The sequence below is a fragment of the Ascaphus truei genome, chromosome 1 (assembly GCF_040206685.1).
Source record: "Ascaphus truei isolate aAscTru1 chromosome 1, aAscTru1.hap1, whole genome shotgun sequence".
Lineage (NCBI taxonomy): Eukaryota > Metazoa > Chordata > Amphibia > Anura > Ascaphidae > Ascaphus > Ascaphus truei.
The window spans coordinates 125,108,991-125,133,718 of NC_134483.1; the positions used below are offsets into that span (position 1 = coordinate 125,108,991).

Here is a 24,728-nt window from a genome sequence, read left to right on the forward strand (position 1 = left end):
ACCACTCCTTGCTGGTCACTTTCTTAATGCCATCGGAGACACGTTATTTGCCCAACTTAATCTCAATGTAAACCGGACACCGAGGTATGAGCACCCGTGGATGAGAGTCTAGTAAATTTCATATCTACAGAGATGCTGTGTTTTACTTACCAAGTGCGCTTGTGGCATCTTCAAAGAGAGATGGTCGAGTGGAATCAATGGGTAAACTACAGCAAAGAAAAAAAAAAAATAACAATATTTCATAAGCAGAATGGCCTGTTTGAGCAGATTAACTAGCCACACAGAGTAGTCCCACCGTTATAAAGCCAACAGGAAAAAAACAACTCCCCCGCTTTCCTTTGCAATAACTTAATGGGTTTCTTTAAACAAATAAAATCATGGAAAAAGCAAACACCTGGTTGTTTCCATTTCTTTGTTAATGAAGATTATTTTCAAGCAAAGTTAGAGGTGCATGTTAGGTTTCCCCATTCCCAAATGAGCACACCCGTGTAGGATGCCTGTACCTGCACTCAGTTGATGAAGGGCTCGTTGTCTCAGGGGGAGTCAGCGCCTTCTCTTCTGGCTTCTCTTCCTTCGGAGCAGTGGATGTGGTCGGCTCTAAAGTGGGTGCTGCAGACGCGGGGACGGTGGGCATGGGGAAAGAAAGAGGTAAGGGTAAAGGGGCATTGGTTCGAGTAACTGGTGTAGGAGGGGAGAGCGTGGGCGTTGCCGTGGCTGGAGTAGCAGCGCTGGCAGGCTGGGCTGCTGCTGGTGACGGTGTAGAAGGACATGCTGCCGCTTTTGGCTAAAGAGGAAAAAATGTCCAATTAGACAGGATGACTGCCTGTTGACAAATTATTTGATTACAGTAACAGCTTACACTAAAATTTTGACTAGTTAAGAATGACATGTGTGAAAAGCCTTTCCCTTAAAAATGATAACGGTTTTGTTTCAGAAAACCCCAGCTTCTAGGGTGTAAAGTTGTGATAAAAACTGTTGGTTCACTAAAAGTTATCGCTCAAGTTACTAGTGTACAATGCTTTTTAAACCGTATAGGACTCTTCCAAGTTCACCGTCATTCTTCTCTACACTTGAAAAAACTTTTTGACAAGCTCTGCACCCGATAACTTAAACCTATTGAAAATTCTCATGTTGGTCCCACTAAAAGGCATCACAACCACATCAAATGTACTATTCTCCAAGACCATTGCAGCTACAACTATGAACTGCTTGTTTTTATGTTAAAGGTCAAAAAGGTATATTTACAATGTAATATAAACTCCCAATGTTTGAACACAAGGCAATAAAAAAAAAAATCAGTACCAAAGAATGTTCCGACGCCCTCCCCCCCTTTCCAAAAATGTACAAAACAGCAGGAATGCCAAATATTTAGACTACCTATATGCGAAGTTGGTAGTAAGGCATGGGTAGCACATGAAACAATGCATTGAGATCTAATTTCTATTGCACCTCTGTCCCCCTTGTAGTTAGAGGTTGCGCAACATTTTTTTCCTGCTCTACCCTCCCTCCCATCCCCGCTTGGCAATGGCAACGAGACATCACGTGATCATTTGACGCCGGGTTGCCATGATGACGTGTTGCTGGAAGGGGCAAGGCAGGTGAACTTACAGAGGCTTAACGCGATACCCGGCATTTAATTTAAATGCCTTCAGGGAAGCGCGGGGCCTCTGTAACCACCCCCTTTCTCCCCATAAATTCTTGTCGTCGTCTCCCCCCCCCCCACCACTTTGCACACCGCTGTTGTAGATACTGGCATAAATTAATCTCCCAAACATACAACTTACTTTTGTCACCATAACCACAACAAAGTTCTTCTCATCAATTTTGTATTCTTTAAGGGCTGTGTCATCATTTAGAATTTTACCTGGGGATAAAGATGATACAATTGCAGAGTGAACATGTTACAGTTGCAGCAATCCCTAACCACAATCCCCACATGTCAGAGAAATACCAGGAACCAAACCTGAAGAACAGTATTAACAAAATGTGGCATAGCCTGGAAAACATATTTTTATAAACAATCCATTCTGTTTATCTTTTTAAAACCTTTAATAACGTGTTGCATTGGCCTCGAGAACACTATTACCTTTGGTCTTTTTGAGAATCCCAGTCCTCCAAATATTTTTTTAATTTCCTTAATTTCGCAGGAAAAAATAAAATGGGCACAAGTCTATCACTACCGGCGAATATAGCCACAGGTATGTGTGCCACGTGCTTGTTACCATAAGGAAAGCTTGCAAATTGTACTCCAGGACATCCCGTCTCTGCACATTAGACAAATTAAGTTCGCTTTTTAGGCTAAAATAGACACTAGTGGGAATTTCGACACTAAGAACATACACCAATTCTACGTAATTCCACAACCAAGCCCTGGTTATGCCCTGGAACAGCCTTCTCTCTCAAAGTACACACATACACTATCAAGAGTGAGAAGAATATTCCAGGGCTACGTGTTGTGTGTGTGTGTGTGTGTTTGTTTATATATATATATATATGCAAATATAGCTGTATGCTCATCTGCATGTCTTAGGCAGGTCTGCAACCCCGCCTTTCCCCATTATCACCCAGCATACAGCACTTCCACTGCAGCAAGGGATTCTGGGAAATGACATGCAAATGAGCACACAGTGTCACTTTTTGCCTCAATAACCATTTTTAACATGGTTCCCTATAGGCTTAAGCTTGCTGCATGGTCACTACATGTAGAGGTATCAGTACCGTGTTAGCCGAGCTTCAATAATCAAAAAATAAATAGATGATACCGTTCTGTGGCTAACGAAATGCTTTTATTTGTGCGAGCTTTCGAGATACACTGATCTCTTCTTCCGGCGATGTTACAATGAATGAAGCAAAAGGTTACTTAAAAAACAGTGTCTCTTGGAATGTTATCTGTGCTGTTCCTTCCCCCGGTGTGGATGAGATTTATGGCTAGAGGTGTCAAAAGGTAATGAAAGCAAGTGAAGAAAGAGTGTGTATGTGTATCAGTGTGAATAAAAATGAATGGGGAGCCCAAAGTATATACACCTTGTGTAAAGCACTATATATATATATATATATATATATATATATATATATATATATATATATATATATATATATATATATATTCTACAACAGAACTGCAGGCCCCTCTAGCACATTCAGTTCAGGAAGGAAAGAATGTAATAAGATCTGTAATGTACAAGGGACACAGAGTGGGGAGAGCATTTTGACGTTCCTACTAGTATAATAGGTGAATCTAAATGTCCTCAATGACATCACACAGTTTACCTGCATAAATTAATTTTTGGCCAGCCACAGGAAATGCATCCTTCCCCTTCTCTAGTTCAATCTTCTCTTTCAATGCTTTAACCTATTTAGACAACAGAAGAATACAAGAATGGTTAGGGTAATCTATTGAAAAACTCTAAAATGGAAAATGTAATCACGGCAGTATGAAGGAAAACGTTAGACATGTGTGTATAGCCGTGTGTGTGTGTATATATGTATATACACACACACACACACACACACACACACACACACACACACACACACACACACACACACACACACACACGTTTAGAGATATAATCAATAGACAGTGGTGCTCAAAGGATAATGGTATTATAGCACAACAGAAAAGTATCCATAAAGCAAGCACACGGGTATACCGAAGTGAATATAAGTAATAAATAAATATATATAAAAACACACACACACTTCGCCCGGGGAGCTGCCAGCACATCTCCCCCCTGCTAGCTGGCACATCACACACGCACTTTCAAATAAAACTGGCACAGCCGCGCAGGCGGCTGGGCCCGGCAGACGCACCCCCCCCTATTGGTGGGCCTGATCACTCTCACACACACGCTACGGCTCTAACATCTTTGCAGGACACCTGATGGAAACTTAGAATGTCCATAATTTGGGAGGTGAGTCATATTGGAAGCTCAAAATAGTTGCATTGACCTACAAATCCGCAGCCGAATGTCCAGTAAAAGTTTTGTTGTGCCGTTTGTGAGATTTTGATGCTTCGGACATACAAACAAAAACAAACGGAATAAACTTAGAAATATAGTATAGATATATAATATATAGATATATATATATATACAGTGGTTGACAAATCACCAAAAAATCTACTCGCCACCTAGTACCAAACGTGTGCTGCTTGGGCCAATATTTACTCGCCCGGGGGTTAAATCCACTCGCCCGGGGCGAGCAAATGTATAGGTTTGTCGAACACTGTGTATATATATATATATATATATATATATATATATATATATATATATATATATATATATATATGTATATATGTATGTATGTATGTATGTATGTATGTATGTATGTATGTATGTATGTATGTATGTATGTATGTATGTATGTATGTATGTATGTATATATATATATATATATATATATATATATATACACATACACACTTACACACACGTGTGTATATTATATATCTATATATGTGTGGTGTGTGTGTGTATAAGTGTATAAGTGTGTAAGTGTGTGTGCACGTGAGAGTGTGGTTTACAGTGTATATGTGATTGGCCTGCGGGGTGGGGTCACGTCACAAACACACACGCCCTCACCCTCCCAGGCTCCTTACATCGCGTGCCGCCGCCTCACACCCGGGCTGCCGCCGCCCCCCCTCCATCCGCACCATCACTCCCTCACCCCGCCGGCTCACAACCTACACCCGGACCCCCGCATCACCAACAGCCGCACCCTCGCCGGATCACACCGTCCGTTGGTTTTGACAGGCTAACTGTACATCTTGTGGTGTGTAGGCGGTCACTGCAGCAGGAATTCAGCCGCAAACGTAGAGGGTTAAAAACAAACATCTGTACATCTTCATTTTTCCAACGGTCTCTTAGCGCAATATGGAATATGTTACGTAGACATCTTAGTTGGAATCGTTTAAGTAGGTTCATATCGCTTTTGAAGTGTCCATGTTTCAGAGCCACAGTGTAAAATGGTGCATATTGAGGCGTTAAAAATTAGCATTTTTGTTACATTTGTCACGTCCTGTGTGAGTTTGTGTGCGAGTACACACACATTCAGTGGCTATATTAGTGCTGATTAATGCAATAACATCTATTTCTTTATAGTGCTTTTCTGTCCCATACTGTACAACACTGTACAATCCAGGCATACCCCGGTTTAAGGACACTCACTTTAAGTACACTCGCGAGTAAGTACATATCGCCCAATAGGCAAACTGCATCTCACGCATGCGCCTGTTGTCACATGCTGAACAGCAATACCAGCTCCCTACCTGTACCAAAGCTGTGCACAAGCGGGGAGACTATAGAGCCTGTAACAAATGCGTTATTTACATCAGTTATGCACGTGTTATGATGGTTGCAGTACAGTACATGCATAGATAAGTGGGAAAAAGGTAGTGCTTCACTTTAAGTACATTTTCATTTTACATACATGCTTCGGTCCCATTGCGTACGCTAATGCGGGGTATGCCTGTATAGTGTTCAGTATAAAGCGCTGTCCTCGTTTCCAGTCAGAGCCTCACTGAGTAACTCCTTTACCCATTAGAAGTATTTTCGTTGTTTTTAATATAGAAATGCTTGAGAACAATGTAAATGTAAACTTTGTGTAGTGGATAAAATCCAAGTATCTTCTGCATTCTTGTTTCTCGCAGTGCATGTAAATACCAGAGCCCTCTGTCAGCTGTCTGGCAAGCGTAAGCAAGTCAGATTACATGATCACTGAAATAGAACAAACCTCTATACATTTATTTTAAATGATGTGCATATCCAGAAGTATGTCCACATACATGCAATTTATTCAACCCAACCAATCTATTTCAAGGGACCCAATTTTCACATTCACTTTTTTTTTTAGAAAGCACTTTGACTTTTATTTGGATCTCCTCTGGCCCTTTCCAAAGCCTTTTTAGATATATAGATACAGGGCTCGACAAATGCACTCGCTCGGGGCATTAGTGTGAAAATGGCAGTGGCGTCACAAGGGGAGACACTGGAGTTTGAGGGAGAGATGCATGAGAATGCCGAGACGTCGCCGCAAAGACTCGACAGCGGGTAAAGTGAGGTGGGTGAGAGAGGGAGGGGGGGTAAAAGTGTTACAAGACAAAAAAATTTTTGGGGAGTGGGCCAGTGGTTATTTTCTGATTTGTCGAGCCCACTATGGATACATGTTTTAATCTGATGCTCCGTTGAGGACATAAAATCTTTGAAATATTAAAGCAGCAGCTCCCACTACTATTTTGAACTTTTTTTTTTTTTTACACACATTATTAGGTGGGAAGCAGAGTCTCTGGAACTGGAAAGCATTCATTTAATATCCAGGGACCTCCTACTTCCCGGGATACATACCGTCCCTTCAGGTGAATCAATTTTGTTTTGTTTTTTACAGTCTTCCGCAATACATGGGCCAATAGGAAAACGCAACATCTGTTCCAGCTTCATATTGGCCCACATGACACAGGGGATTTAAGCTACAAAATACCAGCACCAACGTTCTCGGTATGTATCTCACAAACCACGGTGTCCCCAGAGTTGAACTGAACATTTTAGCTCCGGAGACCCTTTTCTTTCCACCTACAGTATGTACAGGGGAAGCATGCTGCTTTAAGTGTCTAGGAGATTAAAATGAAGCTTCCCCAGAGCACAGTGCAGTCCAAGGCCACGCTTATAGTGCGCGCGACGGATGACGTCACCCGTCGCCGCTAGCGAAAGCTGTAATTCGCTTTGTGATTTCGCGGGCGACCAGGTCTTTGATTGGTTCAGAGGCTGTCACATGTGGCGACAGTCTCTGAAAAATCAAATTTGACAGCTTCAAAAATTCGCGCCGCCAGCGTCGCTCCGTGCTTACTATAAGCGCATGTGACGTCATTGCCGGCACTATAAGTGCAGCCTAAGGCCTGGACCCCACGGGCGCCCACTGAGGCGGACGCTGCAGGGACGAGAGCCCTCCCCTCAATGGCGCCGGTCCCGTTGCGAGGGGGGGCCGCAGCGCTGTGGCACAAGTTGCTCCTGCTCTCAATAGAATTGAGAGCAGGACTCGCGACGGAGCGCTAAGCCACGCCCCCGGCGGTTCAGCCAATGAAGGCAAACCTGCTGGGTGACGTCACGACCGCGCCCCCGTCCCTCCCGCGTCACGCCCACCCCGTCCCAGTCTTTTGGTCTGCAGCTCCCTGCAGACCGGGGACACGTCTGCACGCGCCGCCAGTCTCGCGGGCGCGCGTGCAGCGGAGTTTACCGGGGCCTCAGCCTTAAGCAGCACTTATAGTGCCGGCAATGGATGATGTTACCCGTCTCCGTAGCCCTTGCAAAAATTGTAATTTGAGTTTTGGAGACCGTCTCTCTTGCTATAAGGGGAGTGACGTCAGGCAAGGGGGAAGGCAGAGGGGCGGAGACAAGAGTAAGGGAGAAGGCTGAAACTGAGAGGAGTTGTAATTTCTGTTTGTATGCTGAATTTACTTTACATTTACTTTAAATTATGGGAGAATTTACTATTTTAAAGTTGTTAATATAGTGTGTTTCACTTGACAGACACAATCACACAGAGACAGCAACAGAAATCATGGGGCCCAGGACAAATGAAAGGAGCAGCCCCCCACCCTATAGCACTCCTACCACAAAAAAAATAATTTTTAGCGCGCAACTTTTCCTTAACTGTTTTCTTATTGTAATACAGAAAAAAACATTACAATGCAATCTGTTTAGTTTTATATTTTCAACAAGACGGGTGGGTGGTGTGACTGGCTAGGTGGGTGACTGTCCTTGACCGGGTGGGTGCTTGTCTGCCAGACACTCCCCCCCCCCATATCCCCGCGGCGGGAGGTAGGCTCGTGGGGCGTGACATGGGAGGTAGGCGGCTGGGGGAAAGGGGCGAGACTGGCAGGTTAATATTTGCTGCCCGCGACAGGAGGCGTGCGCAGGGGGAGCTGGGTTGGTGGGTGCGGGCTCGCCATGGCGCTTCCCCTCCGTCCCACGGTTGTCGCAGCAAGCCGGACACCCTGCTTTCCCTGCGCATTTTTAAATAAAACAGGCACAGCGGGTCCAGGCAGCCGGGCCCAGCAGACCCACCCCATGTTGGTGGGCCTGATCACACACACACACACACACACACACACACACACACACACACACACACACACACACACACACACACACACACACACACACACACACACACACACACACACACACACACACACACACACCACCCTCTCCCTGCACTCACAGACATTCCCTCTCCCTGCATCAGAAGCTACCCGATTGGTTTATAGCCTGTCACATGGTGAGACCGTCGCTTTAAAAATCAATTTCTACTGACTCCAGAGATTTAGGTCACTCAGTCACGCCTACAAGCGCATGAAACGGACTCAATGCATTTGTTTAGGTGCGACGTCGCCAGGCACTATAAGCGCAGCCTAAGGCTGGGGCCATCCATGGTGTCTTTGCCTGTGCGGAGGTGTGCAGAGGTTGGTCAGTGAGCGGGTGCCTACCTGGCCATGGTAGACCAGCCGTGGGGGCATCACGGAGCTGGTTCGCCCCAATCGGGCGAACCGCTCACGTGACCGGTCTGTTGCACCAACAAAACAGTTTGAACTGACTCGCGCCCCCTCCCGCTTCTGCGCGCACCCGAACACTACCTTAAGGCAGTATGTTTGCACAGCGTGCGGACGTCCACACGGTCTGCTGTACCATGGCCCAACCTAAAGGTTACCATGTTAATCTCAGAAGCTTGAGCAGGGGTGGCCAACTTCAATCCTCAAGGGCCACCACCAAGTCAAAGTTTAAGGATATCCCTGCATCAGAACATGTGGTGACTAAGGTCAATGACGAAGCCACCTGTGCTGAAGCAGCGGTATCCTTAAAACCTAACCTGTGTGTGGCCCTTGAGGAGAAGAGCTGGCCAACCTCTGTGCTAGAGGTTAAGAAAACTATGATTTTTAACACACAAATCTTACATGCTCAGGGTCAGATAGTGGCATTGTAGGAGTTAGACTCATAGGCATCTGGATGGATTGCGGCTTTAAGGCAGTACATACCTGTTGATATTGCATGTGTGTATATTTTTATTTATAGATTGCCAACAATGTCCATTGCTCTTTACAAATATAGACTTGAGGGAATACAAAAAGTGCCCCAGACATAAGAGAACACGGTAGGAAAAGTTACCTCAAACCTGAAGACCTTACTGTTCATTGTTAGGACTCAACAGCAGAGACAAGAAAAGCATTACACAGTAATGCTCTTTGAAAGCACGTATCAACATTACACTTAAGTTAAAATCTATTTTTCTATTTTGTTTTACATGCAACTGTATTAAGTACGTCCCCAAAAAAAGGTTCAGCACCGTGTACCAGAAAGAGGGGGGGTGGGGGGGAGGGAAATCATCAAGGTTACATAGTTACATAGTAGATGAGGTTGAAAAAATACATAGGTCCATCAAGTTCAACCTATGCTAAATTTAGACAACAGATACTTTATTCTATATCTATACTTACTTATTGATCCAGTGGAAGGCAAACAAAAAACCCCATCAAGGGGAAAAATTAATTCCTTCCTGACTCCAAGAATTGGCAATCGGATTAATCCCTGGATCAACATCCTTCCCATGTATACTTATTTGGTATATCCCTGTATACCTTTCCCACCTAAAAAGATGTCCAACCTTTTTTTTTAACAAATCGATTGTATCTGCCATCACAGTCTCCATGTGTAATGAATTCCACATTTTAACTGCCCTTTCTGTAAAGAACCCTTTCCTTTGTTGCTGGTGAAATTTCCTTTCCTCCAACCTTAAGGGATGGCCCAGAGTCCTTAGTACTGCCCGTGGGATGAATAGTTCTTTTGAAAGCTCCTTGTATTGTACCCGAATATATTTGTTTATAGTTATCATATCCCCTCTTAGACGCCTCTTTTCTAATGTAAATAAATCTAATTTAGCTAGCCTCTCCTCATAAGTTAGAATTTCCATCCCCTTTATTAATTTGGTGGCTCTTCTCTGCACTCTCTCTAGTTCCATAATGTCTTTTCTTAGGATTGGTGCCCAAAATTGTACTCCATATTCAAGGTGTGGTCTTACTAGTGCTTTGTAAAGTGGCATAATTATGTTTACTTCCCTTCCATCCATTGCCCGTTTGATGCAAGATGTGATCTTGTTTGCCTTTTCAGCTACTGCACGACATTGGGCACTATTGCCAAGTCTGCAGTCTACGAGCACTCCTAAATCCTTCTCCATCAAGGATTCCCCCAATATATCTCCATTTAATTTGTAAGTTGCCTTTTTATTCTTGCATAACCTTACATTTATCTGTATTAAAACTCATTTGCATTTACCTGCCCACGTTTCCAGTCTCTCCAAGTCCTTCTGAAGAGAAATTACATCCTGCAAGGTAAATGGTTCTCTTTGAATCTTCATAATCAGTTATTTGTACTAGTCCGTGTTCTATAAAGAAATTCAGGCTCATTTTACCAGGTTTTGTGACATTCACACTCATCCAAATTCAATCACCCATCTCTTTTTGTCTAATAATGGCCAGATAATCATACTCTATTAAAAATAATCTATGCCTCGAGTTTCCTGCTCTCCTCTTTGCAAAATACTTTGTCTTTGGCTAGGTAGGCAGCTGACGACAGCATTGTGAGGTCACGTGAGCTCATCGGTGACATAATGCAGAGTATTGTTAGCTATAAGTTCTGGAGCCTGTCAGGGGGCAGCATCAGGGATTGGGTAGCATGGAGCGAAGGTGGAAGGTTTTGTTGTGCCAGCATCAGCTTGATTACCTCAATAACACCCTGAAAACCAATGGAGGTAGAGTTGAATTTGGGAAGCATTTTTTTTTTAATTAATTGGGTAAATATACTTTTATCTTACTATATATATTTTTTTAATATCTATTTTTGGGGTTTTACATAAATAAAAAAACACAGCAAAGACAGTTACCTTTCAACACATTGTACCGTTTCAGCCCTGTTACTCATTTATGTTTAATCAGGCTCGCCCTGCCTCATAAACATGTAGTTTCCTAATTTGTCCAGTCTTTTTTACCTTGGTTCATAATTAGTGTAATGTTGGATCTATATAGATATGGGGCGCAACAAAAGACAGGGATGCCCAATGCTACATCCAAATGACAAAACATAATAAGTATAAAGTTTAAATACTTCAATAATAATAACTTGGTTATTTAGTTAACCCCTTTGGCCAAAGCGTCATAACCCTGCATACCTTACTGGTAACAGTTGTATGGAGGCACTTTCCCCCAGAGCTCACACCTCCTCACCTTTTTAACTTGGGAGGTCTTTTCACTTTGCAGCAAGAACAGGATCTACTATGGTTGCTTCCCCTCATACAGAGGTTAAGGAAGGGTTCACAGTGTAGTGTAGGACCTGCACTGGTATGCAGGCTTATGACTTTGGCCAAAGGGTTTAACTAAATAAACAAGTCATTATTATTATTATAATTATTGAAGTATTTAAACTTTATACTTATTACCATACATGTTTTGTCAATGGGATGTAGCATTGGGCACCCCTGTCATTTGTTGTATACATTTGCCACGCTCAGTAGCACTCTTTTTGACATAAATATATATTCATGATGTGGTGGGTGTGGGAGTTTGAGCTAGCTGGGAATGTGTGTGTGTGTAGATTAGGGGCGCAAACTTTTTTGCTGCGCCCCCTATCAAAGAGGGGTATTTTTCTCTCCCAATTGCCAATTTGGATACCCTTGAACTCATCTGATCTTGGTACACGGAAATCTTACTACAGGGGAGCGCAATCTTTATTCCCTACGCCCCCGCCAGCTGTTCCCTTCTCGCCGCGCCCCTCTTCTTACGTTGGCTCCGGCACCATGACGTCACGTTGCAATGGCGTCAGTTGACGCCGGGATGCCATGCCAACGCGTCTCAAGAAGCAAGGTAAGTGCAGTTTACAGAGGACTTCGCCTCTTCCCTGGCACTTAATTTAAGTGCCTTCAGGAAGTGCGCGGGGCCTCTGAAAACCCCGCGCCCCCCGAAGACAATCTCCCGCCCCCCAGTTTGCGCACCGCTGTCTTACAATAGCCTAAAAAACAAAACCTCACTTTCTTCTGCAATCTGACATCATGATCAAGAGTGACCGGAGAGTGAGAGGGGCAGCAGTTAAAGGAGAGGGGGGGTTAGTCACACGTCATGACCAAATAAAAAGGTGTTAGAGGGGAGGATGAGTGACATGAGAAGGATGATGGGAAGGGGGGGGGGGAAGATTAGTCTGGCAACCAAATAAAGTGGGGTGATGGAGAGGAGTGGCAATGAGGGAGGGTGAGGGGGTAGTGACGAAGAGGAGAAGTTGATGGGGGGGGGAGTGACCAGGGAGATGGGGTGAGTGAAAGATCTCACTCTTTAGTCTGATGTCATCATGACCAAATAAAGGAGGGTGACAGGGGGTAGGGGGAAGTGACAGGAAGTGGGAGGGGGGGGGGGAGAAAGGATGACAGGAGGAAAAAAATCTCACGCTTTAATCGGATATCATGACCAAATAAAGGAGGGTTATGGAGGTAGCCAGAATATTCTTTAAATATAAAATATTTTAGGGAATATAAAAGAACCTCACAATACATATTGACATTTTATTACATTAAAAGGCAGATTACTTTTAGTGCTCTGAGCACAGGATAGTAAGGCTACGGCCCAGTGCGCACGGCCGAGCACCTCCCAGAGCTCTCCTCAAACCGAGTGATCTGATGGACTTCAGATCACATGCGACTGGGAGGTGTAGCAGGGTGCACAGCCATGAGTCACGCAGCTGGTTCGCCCTCATTGGCTGAACCGCCGCCATGACGTGGCCAATGCTCGGCCACCGTGCTAAGACAAAAATCTTGACTTTTGGCCAAGGCGGTCACGCATTGAGGCTTGAGCATGTACACACATACCGACTGGGGCCTGCCCATAGAGGGCTGAGCCGTATGTGCGGCGCATGCCGCAGCAGCCACTGGGGACCTAGCCTTAAGGCTATGGCCCCAGTCCTCCCTGCTGCACGCACGCCTGGCGGCGGATGCTGAGACTACAGCCGGGATCAGTGGTCTGTAGGGGAGATCTAGGGATAGCGCAGGGGCAGGCCATGACGGGGGAGCGGCCATAAAAGGGCATATCTGCCCTTCCATTGACTGCGTGCCGTCATGACCGTGGCAAAATTTGTGTCTTCCCTGCCAGCATTCGTGTCACAGCGCGCACACACACACACGCCCAATAGACGGCAGTGCTGTGTGGTGCACACCCGGCCGTGACCACCAGGGACTCGGCCTAAGAGTATGAAAATCGTAGCTCATATTTTCATTTGTCTCCAGACTGAAAGGAAAACCATTATCCTGAACTTCGTAGAGTATTTAGTTACCATAAAAATAGGTGTAATCACCCCTTCAATTACAATACTGTTTACTAATTTCACTGCAGCCGAGTTTCAGCCCACACACTGAGGTTTATATTGCTACACTTGGATCTGTGTGATAGTTATACTATTACTTTTCTAACTCAGCAACTGTTTACCTTGTGAAGGGGTTGAATTGAGATACATTGTTGCTATACACTGAGTTTTTGTCTGTAGACACCTATTGAATCCTCAAAATGGCATTCGACTATTAGATACACCCTTGCAGGGATAACTCACCTTAGTGAATAGTATTTTATTACTAGCATGTGATATGTATCTTATGTTATACCCGTGTTGATAGGGGAATACATTTGTATTAATATTAAGTATATCCTATGTCCATAACGACCATCTGTAAGAACATCAACCCCTTTGGTGTATAAGATTTAGTTGTTTGGCTTAGGAGCCAGACAATGTGTATATAGCCATATCTACCACCAGTGTTTTAACTATATATATTTTATGCCCTGTATTTACAGTTATTTGATTAACATTGTATTATTTTTCATTCTCTGCATATGAATGGGATATCTGTTTGGATTATACATTGTCCTACCCATATGTGCCCCCCAAGAGTGCTTTATCATGGATTCTTTCCTTCCCGTGTGTTACTTTGTAATATCCGGACCGTGTATATATTCACAGACTGATAGTGTCAGAAGAAAAGTGGCTTATGTACATATGTCAAACATCTATAATTGTGACACCAACATCCCCCTTGTATTTGAAGGCAAAATCTGTGATGTAATAGTTCTGTAGTCCATTGATGAAACGAACATTATGAGCAGAATATTTATCAGTGTTCACTACTGGTGCTCATGGAGCGAGCCAAGGGAAGCAGATATGCGCCATTGGGTGGACGTTCCTCTTTTGTGGAGTAATAAATAATAATAATAATAATATTAATAATAGCATGTTCTTGTATAGTGCTGCTAGTTTTACATAGCGCTTTAGTGACATTTTACAGACAAGTCCCTGCCCTGAGGAGCTTACAATCTATTTTTTGGTGCCTGAGGCAGACAGTTAAAGTGACTTGCCCAAGGTCACAAGGAGCCGACACTGGGAAGTGAACCAGGCTCCCCTGCTTCAAAACACTAAATGCCAGTCAGTGTCTTTACTCACTGAGCCGCTCTCTCAAGTATAGCGGGCAACCAAAATGTGGAGGCATGTTTCCATCCCATGTTTATAATAATGTTTTGATGGTTGAAGGTTTGCCAATAAGCTTTCCTGTAAATTCTCAGTAATGACTGTGCAAATCAACTACCGTCATAAGCTATGTGCCATATACAAACTGATTTTAGGAAAATAACAGGACACGACATAATTTATCCATTAATACTTCAATATCAGTCCTATGTCTGTCTGTGTGCTGCTGCCAAACAAGGCGTAAAACTGCTATATGTAAGCAAAACAAAATTCCAAAGTGACCCTAGCTGTAACTAGATAAGATTTTCATGTCAGCTCATGTAGACTATTGACCCATTAAGCAAGAGCCCAGTAACGTCTTTGTGATCTATAAATTATGGGATGCGCGTCTGTTCTGAACTATAAACAAACATGATTGGGAAATAGATATAAGGTAGCCACAAACCGGTTCTTTTTTCCTGTACACTACATCTTAAAGCCGCAGTCTGCACTGTTCACCTTTTTACGCTTTTTTGATACATACCTTAGAAGGCGCCGGCATCCCCTATTAAAGTATCTCTGGTAGCAAGGGGCCCCTAGAGATTAAATTAACACAGTTCAGCTCCAAAGATTCCCTGCTTCAATCCGGTAATAAAAAAATAAATAAGTGAAACCCATATCGCTGCTTAAGGCTCGTTATATACTGTGCGCAGCCGTGCACGTGTGGCACACTTTGTGTGTATACAATGCGCGAGTGAGGTACTGTATGTGTATATGTGTATGTGTATGTGTATGTGTGTGTGTGTGTGTGTGTGTGTGTGTGTGTGTGTGTATATATGTATATATATGTATATATGTATATATGTATATATATGTATATATATACATGTGTATGTATATGTGCGTGTTTAAATAAGTTCTAAAATAAAGACTTGAATAATTTTTTTTTAATAACATTGTACACACGCGGCGGTAGCGGTGCAAATTATTTATTTTCTCAGGCTTCCCAAGCTCCCCCCCACCACCCGTCGGCCGGTTCCACACTCCCTGCCATGCGCGGCACAATTATAGAACGACTGACTAACCTCAGCCAACTAAAACTGCCGCGTGCACAGCGTAGCGCGAGCATGCAGTGGTAGAACCGGCCTAAGGGCTCGCTCAGACAGGCTGCTACGGCAGCTTGCTAGTGTTCGCGCCCCGCTGCTGACTCCTGCAGCACAGCGATCTGTGCTCAAACTGCAGGAGGCAGATCGCGGCGTTTGGGGCGTGTACTGAACGTGTCGCTGAGCTGATTCGTCTATATTGGCTGAACTAGCTTGCATCACGCGACTGTAGCCCCAAATTACAATTTGGGTTGTGCCGCAAAAATGTCGCAGCGACAACACTGCACTTTGCCGCCGATGGAATTTTCAATTTGAAAACTCCCACCGCACAACCCAAAATTGTGACGGACGTGCGCACGCCGCATCGCCTTCTGTCTGAGCTCAGCCTTATGAAGCTCTGCCAAGAGCAGACTAAAGGTTACTATGATCACCTCAAACTAGAGATTAATATCCTGATTAGGGGCGAACTAAGACTATTAAAGCAATTAAACTCGTATAGTCTTCTGGAGGAGATTGCTGCTTTAACAGGAGTAGGTGCCAGCCTTATGTGATGAAAATGTAACTTCTCAACCGAGTAGTCAAGGGGAGCGCAAACTTTTAGAGCTACGCCCCACTGCCTGCTCCCCCTCGCTTTCACCCCCCCCCTCCTCACCTCACTTGGCGGCGTCATTTGACGTCACGTAACCCTGTTAACCATGGAGACGGCCGCGTGGCGTCACACCAACGCGTCTGAACCCTGGAAGTTTGTTGCAGAGGCCTCGCGCAATCCCCCGGCATTTAATTTTAGGGCCCCGGGAAAGAGCGCGGGGCCTCGAGGAAGAGCACGCCCAAAAAAATCCCACGCCCCCCACTTTGCGCACCGCTAGAGTAGTGAATGGCTTTATAAAATAATAATACAGGATGGAAGAGTATAATAGATCAGTGAAGAACATTGTTATAAACGCAAAATCCTCCTTTTATGAACTTTATATTCCAACACAGATCCGCGCTGTGTTTTCTGGGGCAGGAAAAGGGAATACAAAAAATGATGAAATGCAATTTATAACAGAGTTGTACTAAAGTGACAGTCACGAAGCACAATTTCTATTATAGTTAGTGTCCAAAAGACCAAATGCAAATCGCACACTTGTTATGGAACAATATAGTTTGTTTTTGTCTTAATATTTTGCAAAAATTTCAACTCAGCAGAATGCCAACGTTTATATAAGCATTGAGTTATGTAGGTTGGAACAATCCCTGATAACTGGTTGCCAATAAATTCCCTCCTGGTGCCCGAGTTGCGGTGCCGACTGATCTGTCCGCGACCTGTAACAACGCATCCCATCCTGCTTCATTGACTGGAGCGAGACGCAAGAGCTGGTTGTGAGCTAGGTGTAGGTGAGGGGGTGCTCCATGCCTATGCCCACCCCCCAGTGCAGCTTGAGTTGTGGCATTGGGGAAGGTGGGGGAGGGGGAAGAGCTTGCGTGTCACAATGTATCTGTAAAATGCACAGATGTCCACACTGACAGAGCCTCTGGCAGCAAAATGGGACATTTGGTAGCGGACGTTTCACAGCGACCAAAGGGCCCGCGCAGGTGCTTTGCTGCAACACACAACGCCGCCGCAGCCGATCCACCGCTGGGAGTCCCCGCCGCTTCGGAGGCAAGTTTGATTACTCTTTAGGGTGGGGTGATAATTTAAGGGGTTTAGGGCAAATGTATAGGGGTTTTAGGGTAAGGCACTTACCTTAGCAGCTAAGTGGCCAGTGGCAGAAGCTTCCCGAGGCAGGGTGAGTCATGGCAAATTTGGTCGCGGTGAAACGAATGTGACCAAACGTCCTACATAGTCTTAGGCTAAGGCCCCGCTCCCAGAGTCAGCGCACCCGCACTGCTGACAGGCGGTGCGCTGAGATACACAGACCGCGATATGCGGTCTGTAGGGAGCGGGAGCCGGGAGGTTTGACAGGGAGGGGGGGCGTGGCTTGAGCGGAGGGACCCGCTACTCTCCCCCCCCTCCCTCCACGGACTGCAGGAGGGAGCTGCTACTCTCCCCCCCCCTCCCTCCACGGGCTGCAGGAGGGACCCGCTACTCTCCCCCCCCTCCCCGGACTGCAGGAGGGAGCTGCTACTCTCCCCCCCTCCCCGGACTGCAGGAGGGAGCTGCTACTCTCCCCCCCCTCCCCGGACTGCAGGAGGGAGCTGCTACTCTCCCCCCACTCCCTCCACTGGCTGCAGGAGGGACCCGCTACTCTCTCCCCCCCCTCCCTCCACGGACTCGGGCTGGAGCACTCATACATACACACATACACACACAGGCAGGCACTCACGCACGCACTCATACACACACGCGCGCACACACATGCAGGCACTCACGCACACACACACACACACACACAGACACACAGACACACAGACACACAGACACACAGACACACAGACAGGCACGCACCTGCTTTCACTCCACACTCCTCCCCGCTCCCCGAAGCCTCTCCTCCTCCCGCAGCCTCCCCTCCCCATTGGCTCACAGCCACACCACGTGACGCGTCAACGCTAGGAAACACCATTCTGTTGTATCCCATAGCGGCTGACGCGCCACAGCCTGTAGTCAGCTGTGCAGCCAGTGGGGACCGGGACCGGCTCGGGAGGATTCCCCTGCTGGTGGGGAACTCGCTACATTGCCGCCCGCACCAACGAGCGCAGCGGGACCGAGGCCTTAGGCCAAGGTCCCGTTGCACGCGTCCGCACGGCTGGCTTGCTTGCCAGCAGCGCGTGCAACTCGCTGTACCGCGATCTGCAGGATACTTTTCTCGGAGCGGGGGGGGGCGTGGCCAAACGGGTCAGGGGGGGGCGCGGCCATGACGTGAGGGGGCGCGGCCATGACGTGAGGGGCCGGAGCGGGAGGTAGGCGGGAATGGGAGGATTGACAGGGAGGGGGGGCGTGGCTTGAGCGGAGGGACCCGCTACTCTTCCCCCCCCTCCCTCCACGGGCTGCCATGGGCTGCAGGTAAGTAAAAAAAACACACACACACGCAGGCACTCATACATACATACATACACACACACACACACACACACACACACACACACACACACACACACACAGACAGAGACAGGCACGCACGCACTCATATACACACACAGACAGGCACTCACGCTGCTTTCACTCCACACTCCTCCCCGCTCCCCGAAGCCTCCCCTCCTCCCGCAGCCTCCCCTCCCCATTGGCTCACAGCCACACCACGTGACGCGTGAACGCTAGGAAGCACCATTCTGTTGTGTCTCCTAGCGGCTGACGCGCCAGAGCGTGTAGTCAGCTGTGCAGCCAGTGGGGACCGGGACCGGCTTGCGAGGATTCCCCTGCTGGTGGGGAACTCGCTACATTGCCGCCCGCGCCAACGAGCACAGCGGGTCCCAGGCCTTACGGAGGAGCGCCGTGACAGTCACCACCCATTTTTAATTTTTTTAAACTAAAAATGCTGGCTGCTAAATGTTTTATATTTGTCCACCCCATGTAATCTTCAGTCTCGCCAACCTAACTCCGTGTCAGCATTAGCTTTGAATACAGACCTGGTTCTTCCAAGTCTCCAACTTCCATAGTCACAGAGTTAACAAAACGCATACTACCCTGTGATTAGAATAAGTAAACGAGGACCGGATTAGGAACGCATGACTGAGTCTGGTTGGAAGTTACAAATAGATTGTAATACACACAAACAAACAAAAAAATAATAGGTAACCAAAAACGTCTGTGCATACATGTGCTCAAGGTTAAAAGGATACATCAAAAGGGTTACAAACAAAAAAAGTACACAAAGTTAACCAGGTAGCACACCACAAAAAGTGTAATTAAAAATTATGTAGATAGGGAGACTGCTGCACAACAAAAACAATAAAATAATAACTGTGATAATCCAATATTCAACAGAAGGTATAAAGAACAGGGCTCCACAGATTTCAAATACACTATTTATGGCGATGCCATTCTGCTTTTGATAAAGGCCATGTATGGCTGAAACTTCACGTCATTCTTTTGGCAATAGTGTATTTGAAATCCGTGAAGCCCTGTTCTTTAAAAGTAAACATGTATTGGAAATCCAGGCATGTGGTGTCAACGTTTTGCTCCCTATTGACCGTCATCAGGAAAAAGAGAAACAGGTTGGCCATCTACACACTGCATTTGAGAAGTGAGGTGGTTAATCTGTGGAAAGCTACAAAAAAGTACTCACAATGCTACCAGTTTCAATACAATTCGGTATGTGTCAGTAGCTGGGCCCCAGAGGGGTATCATTTACCCCTGCTGCATGCCTTTTTTCCCCTCTGTCACGGCAGCTGTCACTTTCTGCTGCACCGCACACGTGTTCTGCTCTTCCACCCTTGGGCCTCTCTGCAGCCGCAGCCCGGAGAGGCCGGCGGGCGGGAGTGCGCGCGCACCGGCCACGAGCCAACAGACACGCAGCCTATACACACAGGCTGTCCGACTGCAACCGTCAGCTCGACATTCGAATATTCACACGCGCGAGCTGCTAGACATGACGGCGCGCGCCCGGCCCTTCATCAAAGCCACGTCTCGAGCCAACAAGCACGTGATGCACCCACACCCCCATCCTCGCGTGCTCAGTCACCACCATTTAAAAAAAATAAAAACCGCGCGCGCCCTCTTTCCTCGCGCACACTTAACCCTCGCGCAGCCGGGCGGTTGCAAGCGCGCCCTTCGCTTGACAGCGCATAGGAAAAGGCCCGGGCCGGGTGTTAAGGTCGATCACCCCACCCCCACGGCTTGATCAATGGCCGATTTGTCATGTGATCCAACCAACCCCGTTCACCGCTACTACTAGGGCCCCGCCGTCCTAGAGGTTTTACCGTCTCCTCCGAATCGATGTCGATCTTGAAGGTCTGCTGCTGGAGGGTTTTCAGGGTGATCTGCATGGTGGCTGCTCTGTGTGTCCTCCTCCTGCGTGCACTCCGCTCTCTCTGTCCCCGGCGTCAGATGTCAGGCCCCGTGTGCAGCCTGGTAGCTCAGCAGTTGTTGGGAGGAGGGTGTGTGGGGGAAGGTTGACGCCGTGTTGTCCCCTGCCTGCGTTAATAATAATCTCCGCCGGCTCGGTCGTGGTGATGGGAGGAAGGGGTCACCACCGCGGGGTTCTCTCTCTGTGTCACTCTGAGCGTCGGTTCGCTGGCAGTTGTTTCGCTGTCTCATCAGCACGGCCTGTCCGACGCCATCATGACTCCACTCAGTGCGAGGCGCGCGGGTGGGAGCTCACTGCGCGTGCGCCGGAGAGGATGAGGTGAAGGGCGGGGCTCTGGCAGAGAAGGGACCAGGCAGGTGGGCGGGGCCTAGTGGGGGATAGAATGGGAAGATCAAGGAGGTGGGCGGGGCCGAGGAGTAATGAGGAGTTAAAAATAGTTATAGGGAGATTTACAGTGATTTGGTGCAAAGAGCTGACATTGACACTCATATATATCTCATCTGCTCTTGTTCTATCATTAGCAAAGGCTGATTTTTACTTCACACCCTGTTTTGTTAAAATATAATACACACACACTGTTGTGTGTGTTTATAATTGTTGCCCCCTTTCCCTGTGACTAAGGGAACTATGCGTGCTGATATACCTGTTGCTTACAGGCCTAGGCCTCCGCCACTGGGAGCCTGGGGTGAGCTCTTTCTCCAGTCGGTACAGCGCCTCCACCTATGAGGGATGGCAGGATAACCGCTCACAGGAACCAATCACAGTAATAAGTAATACACTCACAGGTATATAACAAATGTTTACTGACGCACACATTTACTATAACACTAACAATATCCCTGTGCAATACCCACACACAACCAAGAGCGAGTCCCCCGAAGTAGAGGATGGGCACCTGTAACCCGATGTCCACACGAGCAAGCCCACCCAAAGTGTGAGGTAGACCATAGGACCGTAGTCCTGAAAGGGTGCTACAAATGGCCCCTGGATATCACTCTAACTTAATCCATATACATATCGCTTGAAGTGAGTATATTGAGCTGGAACAGTTGATAATATATAAACAGGCTGCTAGAACTAAATGATATAGTAAAATGGCATAAAGTATGCATAGATCAGTGTGACAGGGTATAGAACAGGTATGTCTGATGAACGATTGATGGCTAATAGCCTCTTACCACCTGACAGTCCTTTGAATGTTCCCCTTCCCGTCGTGTTGTGTCTCGTGCTGCGCTGGCTTAAGATGCAGTACTAGCCGCTGGTATCCGCTCAAGCTCTCTGGCAGCGTGGGTCGAGATTCGGGAGGGCTGATCAGCTGTGACTCCCTGATATCCGATCCGCCGCACATCCCCTGTCTCCTCTCTCCTCCCCTGTCTCCTCTCTCCGGTCTGCGTCCAAGCTGGTGCAACAGCAATGTTGTCCGCCATAATGAGAGCAAAAGCAGCTGGTAATGAAGTGAGATATACTCACTGAAAGTTCCTTTGTGTCCTTTCCAGATAGGGCGTGCTTCCGTCTACGAAGCTAGTGGTAGGTAAAAAAAGCAAAAAAAAATGTCGGAGCACTGCAATAAAGAAGACTGAACTGGCGATGGGTAAAATAAAAGTTATTTAATAGGCATAATGCCAAAAAGACATGGACAGGTAAATCCTCTGACGCGTTTCGTACTTGGCAGTCCCATGAGCACCAGGGAGACCATGTGATGCCAGGGAGCCAATTGGGCGACGGGCTCTGCAGGAAGGAGATAGGAGGTTGCGCATGGGAGCATGTTGGCCAGTCAAGACCAGGAAGGGCAAGAGGTAGGAGCTATATGTGTAGAGAGGTAAGTTGCCTCTACACTAGACCAGAAAACACCATAGGCACAAGATATGCCCCCCGAGTTACAGACAGCTTGTGGTTGCTGTAGGGACAGGCCCTAGAATAGGAACCTGCCCCAGTAGTGTGCAAAGTCAGGGAAACAGTGGTCGCTGCAGTTTGTTATCAGAGGTTTGGGACCAAACCTCATCAGAGACATTTATATCTACCCGGGTGGGATCGCCTCAGAAGAGCGTCACGGAAGGCATCTCGTCTGCGGATCCTTTGCGAAGATTAGTCTGCTGGTCCGAGTGCAGGAGTGCTCGGCAGGTAACCCTACACCAAAGTGCACCAACTATAACACTCTCACTCTAGTGGCCGCACGATCACCATACACTTAGGGGTTTGGGTGAGGGACATTGGACACGGTGTGGGTAACACGGTGGAGGGTCACGTCCTGCGAGACGCCTTGGCTAGTTGTGTCTGTATTGGGAGGAGTATGTGAATTGCATGCATATGAGTCAGTGATTACTATTAGTAAAGATATTGGTTATTTTATGTACTGCGTGTATATCATTATATTGGTGTCCTGCGAGGAACAACTCCCGCTCTGCTGGGAGCCATCGCAGGTGGAGGCGCTGCATCTGGTAAGAAACAATACATATATATATATCGCCCCAGGCTCTCTGTGGCAGAGGCTCGGGCCCTACGAGCTAACAGGTTATACAGCATTAGTAGTCTTCCTGTATGCTAGGGGAAACAGGGCTACACAACCTTCTTAAATAGGTGTCTCCCTCAAACGCCCTCCCTATCCATGGTGTGTAATCAAACTGATGTGTAACACCTGATGATGGATGTCGATCACCAATGGGGGGTTCTGTATTGAACTGGGAGCGCACCAATCCAAGAAAGCCTGACAAAAATCTGTGTCTAAACATACAACAAATAAACAGTAAAAATATGTATATATACAGTACACATAGTGTTGCTATACGATCTTGGTAGAGAACTGTTCAACATGTTATAACATTAATTTAAAAAAAAAAAAGCAGCAACATCCTATATGTGGATATATAACAATATAAACATAACATGAACTGAAAACCTGATCAAACACACATTTAAAAGAAATACAAATCCTGCATGTATGAAGACAATTATGTGTCCTTTAGCAAGTTCTTGTTATATATAAATTTCATTATTTTATTTTCTTTTAAATCTATTAATGTATGAATTGGTATAACCTGTATGTTGGATAATTACAAAATTCAACAAATATATAGTTCAATTTTGTTTGTAAACGATGAAGAACAGCAGGTGCCCAAATTTCATCAGGACATGGAAGAAAATAAAGACACCCAATAGTGCAATATTGTCTTGTTCAACAAATAGAGTATTGATGAGGACTCTAGATTTTTCACTCACATATTAGACGTGATGATCAGGCAGTGTGGTTGTTATAAGTTACCAACTTTTCTACAAACAGGTACTCCGTGTTTACACAGGTATTATCCTATGGGAAGGGAGGGAAAATCCACATATAGAAAAGAAAAAGCAAAAATAGTATAATATTGCTTTTATTTAAAAAAACAAAGTAATGCTTTTACATAAGTGACTTTGTGGTGAGCATTTAGAGCACCCTGGGTCAATTTGGACAAACAGCACTTTACACAGCAACAGCTTCTGCTTCACGGCCGATACAGCATCCACTGGGCTAGATAATGCAGTCCTCCGTTTTCAATGTCCCCAACAGAGTATCCTTCAGCAGTGCAAGACTCCATCCACCCTTTTGATCCACACTTTTTTGTTAAAGTAGTGTTATTTGCGCTCAATTTTCTCTGTTAACCATTTTGTTTGTAACCTTCAATATATATATTTATATATATATATATATATATATATATGCAAATATAGCTGTATGCTCATATATATATATATATATATATATATATATATATATATATATATATATTGTGACAGAAACAGGGTATGGTGATAAATTCCATATATAGGGCTCCCAGGATACTGAACAGTTTCTATCCTGTTTAGGCTGAAAAGTGCAGCCTCAGAATGCATGCACTCCGTCCCACAGTTTGGCAAGTGCTGGAACTGAGGGGTTAGGGATCCAGACCAGAGTTTGTCTGCTGCCTGATTTCTGTCACCTGTCCTGCTACTTAGAGATCAGGTATTTAAGGCTGCTTTCCTGGTTCCTCTTCCCTCTCCCCAAGAGCCTGGAGGCAGGAAGGCTGCTGGAAGCAGAGAGGGGAAACGCCTCTCACCAAACAGGTTAAATCATTCTGTTCCTTTTGTCTAAAACTGCAAAGTTCCTTATTTTTGTTGTTGGAACTGTATAAGCCAGTCCAACC

General features: G+C 46.0%; 1 protein-coding gene across 2 annotated transcripts in view; it reads right to left on the reverse strand.

Moving 5' to 3' along the window:
- The window catches only part of RAD23B (RAD23 nucleotide excision repair protein B), a 34,326-nt gene extending 13,447 nt beyond the window's left edge, over positions 1-20,879 (reverse strand). Inside the window, exons 1-5 of one of the 2 annotated variants that reach the window (XM_075594379.1) lie at positions 20,465-20,879; positions 3,271-3,352; positions 1,785-1,864; positions 504-784; positions 151-206 (exon numbers count right to left, since the gene is read on the reverse strand). In XM_075594379.1, the coding sequence (XP_075450494.1) occupies positions 151-206; positions 504-784; positions 1,785-1,864; positions 3,271-3,352; positions 20,465-20,530 (565 nt within the window). In that variant the 5' untranslated portion in view covers positions 20,531-20,879. Of the gene's footprint in view, positions 1-150; positions 207-503; positions 785-1,784; positions 1,865-3,270; positions 3,353-19,830; positions 20,047-20,464 lie in introns of those variants that run through there. The other variant, XM_075594389.1, reaches the window with a different exon arrangement.
- Between the last annotated feature and the right edge of the window lie 3,849 nt (positions 20,880-24,728).